The sequence below is a fragment of the Seriola aureovittata genome, chromosome 7, assembly GCF_021018895.1.
Source record: "Seriola aureovittata isolate HTS-2021-v1 ecotype China chromosome 7, ASM2101889v1, whole genome shotgun sequence".
In the NCBI taxonomy this organism is placed as follows: Eukaryota; Metazoa; Chordata; class Actinopteri; order Carangiformes; family Carangidae; genus Seriola; species Seriola aureovittata.
Window position 1 is genome coordinate 18,522,056 of NC_079370.1, and position 7,238 is coordinate 18,529,293.

Here is a 7,238-nt window from a genome sequence, read left to right on the forward strand (position 1 = left end):
GAATGAATAAATAAATAAATAAAATTGTAGGATGTGTAACAACTGTACAATAATAATAATAATAATAATAATAATAATAATAATAATAATAATATATCCCTTTCCTTAGACCTAAGCTTTTTATTTCCCTAAATAGTTTAATTAGCTGTGTCCTAAAGATGCTATAATAACCAAGCCATGATGAAAAGCAGAGGAAAGCCTGTCCGATTAGGGCCCATCACACAGCCCATTGGAGCTGGCAGATGCTTAGATAGACTTTTATGGATTGCTCAATGCCGTGCCGTAATGAAGCAGGCAGGGCTGACCCATCCTGAACCAGGCTAAAAAGCTCCAGGGACGGGCCCCGCTGGGAGCCCATAATGCCCGATGCGTCCCACGGCTGTATTAATCACACTGAAAAATAAATGTGTGGCAACGCGAAGGGAGGGGGGGGGGGGGGGGAGAAAAATGAAATGAGTATGTCGTTTATCCCAATCAAGGTCGTGAATATGTGGCCGAGGGAGATTCCCTGACCAGAATGAGGCCCTAAAAGAAAATGATGGTCCATTTAGAAAGAATGGATTGTGCAATCTGTGAAAACTCGTAATGTTTATGAAAAGCGAGATTCATCAAGCATTTCCCATCTGGGTTTGACTGACAAAATGAAAGAACAATGAGCAGAGTGGATAAAAAATGCCTCAGTATTAAACACAGGTCTGTTATGAATAAAAGAATGACGCCCCAAGATTTATGTAATAGTTGGGAAAACAGTTTAATATTTTCTCCTTTGAATAATGGATATCATACCCCGCCAGTACAGCTATACCAGCGCGTTTTATTTTATTTACATTCAAAGATATAAATTAGTAAAAGTACTCCTGATAACAAGATTGTGTAGCTTTTTCCCAAATGCGTCTCAAATAAAAACCGTCCATAATATATATTTATATATATATATATTTATATATATATATATATTTACAAAACAAACAGACGATGTCAGTTTCCCATTTTTGCAATACAACTTGCATAAATTATAGGCATCATTTCGCCATCATTTAAAAAAATAAATATCAAATGTAGGCTATTCCACTTTGAAGTCCTCAAGTTCACTTCAGTTCCGTCCGCCTTGCGTCCCAAGACACCTCCTCTTATACAAGCATGGTTTCACAGAAAGGCCAAATTATGTTTTCCACACGTTAAATATAGTCTCAAATAATATACCGTGGCAAATAAGCAAACTATAGGAACCTGAGAAATAACATGTAAATCACATATAATGGGAGATCTTTTTTTTTTTCAAACCAGCATATGAAATTATTGCATGAAAACAAAACAGCTGAAATAATACAATAACAATGTGACAAACGTGTGTGTGTGTGTGCGTTGTGTGCGTGTGCGTGTGCGTGTGTGTGTGTGCTATAGAGTGGCTCAGCCTGTGTGGAGCCTGAGGAGGCGGTATAGCAGCGATCACTCCGACTATATGGTGGCACTAGATCCGGTTTTGGAGTTAAAGGTTATGGGGGTTAAAACATGAGGCTAAAAGGTGGTGTCATTTCTGGCTTTATAGTCAAAGCAATTGTGACACCTACCTGCAGACCATGGAAATAAAAACAAAATCCCAACTCTGCTGAAAACACTAAGTTTGAACCAAAAAAAAAACAAAAAACAACTCGATTACTACAAGTGCTTATTAAAAAAAAAAAAATCCCCACTACCTAATTGCCAGGAACACGTCTGATCCAGCGGCGTGCAGGCAAAGCTTTGAATGTGTGCAAGCAGAGTAACCACCACCACCATCACCCATAAGTGACATTTGAAGATGTAAAGTTGCACCATGAATGCGCAGAGCAGGCTAACTGATTTGTTTGCTTTTGGCTGACCCAGTGTAATTATAATTATCCTAAGCTGAAAGATAAGGTTTGGGGGCCGACTGTGCGCACACACACACACACACACACACACACACACACACACACACACACACACATACACACACGCACACACACATCAGAGGAAACATTAAAAATAGGATTCCTGCTCAAAGCTATGGCAACATTTCTCTGCTCAGTGGATTCACAGGCTGCCTCTATAGTGTGAGTGCACGCGCATGCCTGTGCACGTGGCCGATTTGAGGCCCTGTCCTTCATGGGCTTATTTTAATGTCTATATCTGTAGGTGTCCTCTTGCACATTTGTTTGCAATGCTGCTTTTCTTATTATATCCCCACTGGTTTCTAATGCCAGCTTGTTGCAAAGCTCGTGGCCTCCTTGTTAATGATTCTATGGGATTCAGAAAGACCAAAAAATGCATATGATTTAAAAAAAAAATGGAGGACAATTATAAATAGATTTTTCCAGAAAATTAACTGCAATGAAGGCGAATTATAGGCCACAGTACACGTTCATTCGCTTAAACGGCGCTGCAGAAATGTCCATCTTAATAAGTCATTTACTCTTATATTCAGTCCTAAAATCATATTTATCTTAAAACAAGTGAAAATCTGCCAGTGGTGTCAGAAGAGGCCACGTGTTTCTCATACAACACTGGTTTAATTTTCTTTGGGGCAAAGCAGAAACAGGCCAATCATCCCCATGGTGCCACTACAATGACATATGGAAGTGACACAAAGAAAAACCAGTTGATTTGCATTGGAAATAAGTGAACTCATTCATTTCACTTCCACCGCGGTGAGATTTCCCCTGTTTAAGAAAAATACAATCCCAAGATTCAACACTAGATTAAATAAGTTTTCAACATGGTGATCGTTTTTTTTTTTTTTTTTTTTTTTTGTTTTGTTTTTTGTAACAATGTACCGAGTCATGTTATTACGTACCTTTCTTTGCTTCTAAATTTGCGGATCTGAAATGCTGTTGTTGCTGCTGGTGCTCGACAACAACAATCTGGTTTGGGTTATTTTTAACGAGGGGGGAGTCTGGCCTGTGTTTGGGGTTTGTGCTCGCCTCCAGAGCCTGGTGAGAGGAGCTCAGACCCTCGCTTGCTGCAGCAGCGGCGGCGGCGGCGGCGGCGGCGGCGGCGGCAGCAGCCAGACTCACTCCGGATGAATTAGTATACCGCAGGATCCCTTGGCCCTGCAGGGGGCTGAAGTTGCCATAGTTTGTGTAATTGCTATAAAAGGGAGAAGTGTAATAAATAGGTCTTCCAAGGATGGAGGGGGCCGGGTAGAGGGAGGGGGAACTGGCAGCCGGGGAGGTGGTGGGGGGAGTGAGGAGGCCACCGCTGGAGGAGGGGCAATTTGGTTGCCCGGGCTGCCCCAGTTGCTGTTGCTGATGTTGCTGCTTTTGGTCCGAGGTAGCAATCTCCGCCAGCGACCACAATTTGGGTTTAGCTGTCGGGGTCTGAGGCGCCCCCGACGAGGGCCTGCTATCTAGGCATGAAGACGACTTATTGGTGTTAATATTGTTGCTATTGACGAGGCTCCGGGCCAAATCCTCGCGCTGGCTGTGGAGATGGTGGAGATGATGGAGGTGGTGGTGGTGGTGGTTATGATGGTGTTGTTGTTGTTGTTGTTGTTGGTGATGACTGAGGACTGGCGCTTCTACTCCCGTTAGAGGCGACGATGTGACGGGTTTGGGCGAGAGCTGAACCCGCGGGTCGAGGTTCTGGTCGTCGTCGTCGCCGTCCTCGTCGCATTTGTCGCCGGCTCGGTCGGAGCCCAGCTCGCCCACACGACAGCAGACCTTCTCCCCGTCAGACTCTGCGGAGCAGGAGTGGTCCGTCAGAGTGTCGACGTGGAGGCTGATACCTAAGACAGGAGGAGAGAAGAGATAAATTAATTAATTAATTAACGAATTAATTAGAAATAAATAGTTACAGAAAAACTTATGGATCCAATGATATGTAGGAAGGAAAACAAGGACAAAAGAAAGACAATCGACCAGTAAAAAGTAAACACATAGGTCATATGTAAATATAATAATATTAAAAAATAAGTAAAATAAAAGCAAACAGATGAGTTGAAAATTTTAACATAAATATATAAAGAATCTGAAAACTTATCTTGTCGTCAAAGTAAAATTTCATGTCCATGTGTATTCAGAATAATCCCTACTGTTTACCACCAGTCAGGTTTGAATAAGTCAGACATTCATTATTTATATCAGTTTAAATGGCTACGATTAGAAGCCTTTTTTTTATTTTAATAACAACAATGATGTCCCTCTTTTTTACATAGTTATTCAAAAACAGACATGAAAAGAATAACATTCACAGTCTGACTGCTGTGCTGTGTGTCTACTTTGCCAGTGACCTGCCATTAATCATGTTAAAGAAAATGAAATGTTCATCTCAGCAGGTCATTTAGTAGTTTTATAGTGTTGGGTCACAGAACCTCGTTTTCATTAAAATAAAAAATAAAATATATATATATATATATCAATCAGTGTTTACTAAAACAATACACGAAGCCAGATTATTTGTATTACAATGAATTATTTTATCATTTCATTTCTTTGATATATTTCGCTAGGAAATTATTGGACTAAATAGCTTGAGCAGTAAATAAAAGGGGCATCCACCCCTCCCCTCCCTTTTTACCCCCCATCCTACCCTGAATTGTTAAATGGATCATTGGCTCGGTCGTCAGATTATACCCCACCTTCATCCTCTGCTGAAGCCTCGCTGTTATCCAGGGTCTTCTCAGAGCGCTCCACCTCTTTCCTCTCTCCGTCCCCGTCCTCCTCGTCCTCGTCCTCGCTCTTATTCCTGGGCGCCCAGGTCATCTTGTTCTCCTTCTTGAGCCTCCTCCTGGCGTTGGCGAACCACGTAGAGACCTGCGTCAGGGTCATCTTGGTGATAATAGCCAGCATGATCTTTTCCCCTTTCGTCGGGTACGGGTTCTTCCTGTGCTCCTGCAGCCAGGCCTTCAGGGTGGCCGTGGCGTCCCTTGTGGCGTTTTTGCGGTAAGCCGGGTCGTTGAGTTGGTAGGGGTACCCAGGACTCCCGTATGGGTGGTAACTTAATGCCCCCGCCATGCCCGTCGTGTGTGCGTCATATGGAGAGCTCTGGAATTAAGTTGGAAAAAAAAAAAAAAAGTAAAGTCTGCTGTGTGCTGTGTTTTAAAATTATATTCTCCCTTCATATTGTTTTTAAAAAGTGAATTATATACAAAGCGACTTCGTATAGTTTCACTTTCAAAGTGTTCTTACTCAATACATAATATTATAAATATTTTTACACTGAGAACACAATCAGTTTCATCCTGCTACAGTGAAGTCAGTTGGTTTTCCAAACCTGTCGGAATGGATGAAAAGAGCAGGAGAGTGGTATAAATGCACTGGCAGATTTGATCCTCGCTTTCTGTTTTCTAATATTATCTAAATAAAATAAATCCACCACTCTCAGTTCAAGCCTGAAAATAAAATAAACTTATATATTTTAATTGGATCATTAGTCAATCCAAAAGCTTGCAATAAATGTGTGTCATTGTGAGCAGGAGTGGTAAATGCACGGTGCGTAAAAGCAGGCCGCAGAATGGCATGAACTAATGGTTAACTAATGGTTAAGATCATTATCGGATTAACTAATAACTGAGCTCCCGTCAATACAGCCGTTAAGATAATAAAAAGGAAATTTCAATTTTCTGTAATCACCTATTAACTTCCTCATTTCCTTCCAGCGGCTGCTTTTTTGTTTTGTTGTGGCAGCCCCAATGTGTTAACATATCTCCTCTTTGCAGCATTACAAATCCCATTAGCAAATCACTTGATATGCACCTTTCTTAAAACGCTTGAAGTGCCCTGTGACATTAGCGATGCGACTCATGCTTTTCATGTTAAAATTCCGTTTATTCAGCTCAGAGTAAAGTCAGCGACTTCATCCCCTGGTGATTTTAATGACCGCAGAAGAAGAAAGAGTTACAGCTTGCGTTATGTCACTTCTATGACACATGCATTCACTGCTTAGTGTTCAAAAAAAAAAAAAAAAAAATCTGAGGTGGTGTTCAGTTTGACATAATTAGCTGCGCAGCCAGTGTTAAGCGCTGGTCAAGCCATTTACAATTTGCAGCTCATGCTTCAAAAAAAAAATCCCATTTAAGCCAAAGGGGTCAAGGATTTTAAAGTAAGGACCCAACCGGTAGGCCACTGGATATGAACGTGTAGCACCCGATAGAAAAGTTCCGCAAGCACTTCACCTAGTGATTAGTCAGTCATAACAAAAACATTGTAAAGCCGAACCGATTCACTGGAGCTCTGTGCCTGTGAAAGGCTGCTAAACATTTTGCGCATTTAAAGACTTTATCACACCGACACATTCGCCTGCTTTGGAAAACGATTACACAGGATCTTACAGGAACATGTGAAATATAAATATATATATATATTTTTTTTTTTTTTTTTTCTTTTTACCATGTAGGATGGGAATCCCGTGGTTGGATCCGTGGAGTATGACAGTGGACTGGAGAAGCCTGCACCGGCCGAGGCGGAGAAAGCAGCCGATCCAGGGTAAGGGCTGAAGGCTGAGCCAGAGGACGACCTCGCCAAGTCTTCATTCCGCGGGGCAGCCAGAGCCGAGGCCCCGTAAGCCGGACACGAATAAAGAGCCAGAGAGCCCGGGGGCTGGTAGAGGTAACCCTGAGGATAGGACATTGGTGAGCGCGGCTTTAGGTCGCCGATTCCAAAAAGGGAGGAAAAAAAAACGCGCAGGGCGGTGGGCAACAACAGCCAAAATAATAAACAATCAACTCAATAACCAGCCGTGCAAACAGTCATCAGACAATGAAAATAAAAAGTCCTCCCTCCACAGCCCCCTTACTGGGAAAAAAACCCCCCGAAAGATCTGTTAAAGTGCCCACATAGAGGCAATGTGGCATGCGTCTTGATCCCCTAGCGTCCGATGTTTTTAGTACGCAGCACTATGAAGTGAGGAGTTAGCAGGGAAGGAGCCAGTGGAGTTTCAGACACACAGAGCATTGGGGGAAACTAGAGCTGTCACTCCGGCTCATCTGAATATCCCATCCCCGCCCCCTTTCTGCCTCATAGAAATGGAGCCTCGGAACAAAACCAAGACTCCACACTGCAAAAAGTGGGGTCTATAGATTCCTTTGGTTTATTGTGGAATTCAAAAAAAACTTTTTGTTCATTAAAATCAGATCAATCTTCCAGCTGAATGCAATTGTTGCCATTGCAAATGAACTGGTCCACAGCTGCTGTCTGATGTATTTATCATTTGTTTCAGGGGGAATTCACCACGCAGGTGTGTCAGAAATTAAATTCCGGTCATTTTTAAAAGTTTCTTTT

The 7,238-nt window shown here is 42.2% G+C and overlaps 1 protein-coding gene across 1 annotated transcript; it reads right to left on the bottom strand.

Annotated features, from left to right (window-relative positions):
* Window positions 1-726: 726 nt before the first annotated feature.
* irx2a (iroquois homeobox 2a) lies at window positions 727-6,899 on the bottom strand. The gene is made up of 3 exons (XM_056379806.1): window positions 6,348-6,899; window positions 4,598-5,003; window positions 727-3,745 (listed from the first exon to the last, which is right to left on the bottom strand). The coding sequence occupies exons 1-3, from the start codon at window positions 6,585-6,587 to the stop codon at window positions 2,808-2,810; spliced, it is 1,584 nt and encodes a 527-aa protein (XP_056235781.1). The 5' UTR covers window positions 6,588-6,899; the 3' UTR covers window positions 727-2,807.
* Window positions 6,900-7,238: the final 339 nt, after the last annotated feature.

What these genes read in the sequence shown, in the direction of transcription:
- irx2a (XM_056379806.1), bottom strand. Translation starts at nt 6,587, where the DNA reads ATGTCCTATCCTCAGGGTTACCTCTACCAGCCCCCGGGCTCTCTGGCT. An exon ending in CGGGATTCCCATCCTACATG is followed by an intron (nt 5,004 to 6,347) that starts GTAAAAAGAAAA and finishes ACTTAATTCCAG; the next exon opens with AGCTCTCCATATGACGCACA. An exon ending in GGCTTCAGCAGAGGATGAAG is followed by an intron (nt 3,746 to 4,597) that starts GTGGGGTATAAT and finishes CTCCTGTCTTAG; the next exon opens with GTATCAGCCTCCACGTCGAC.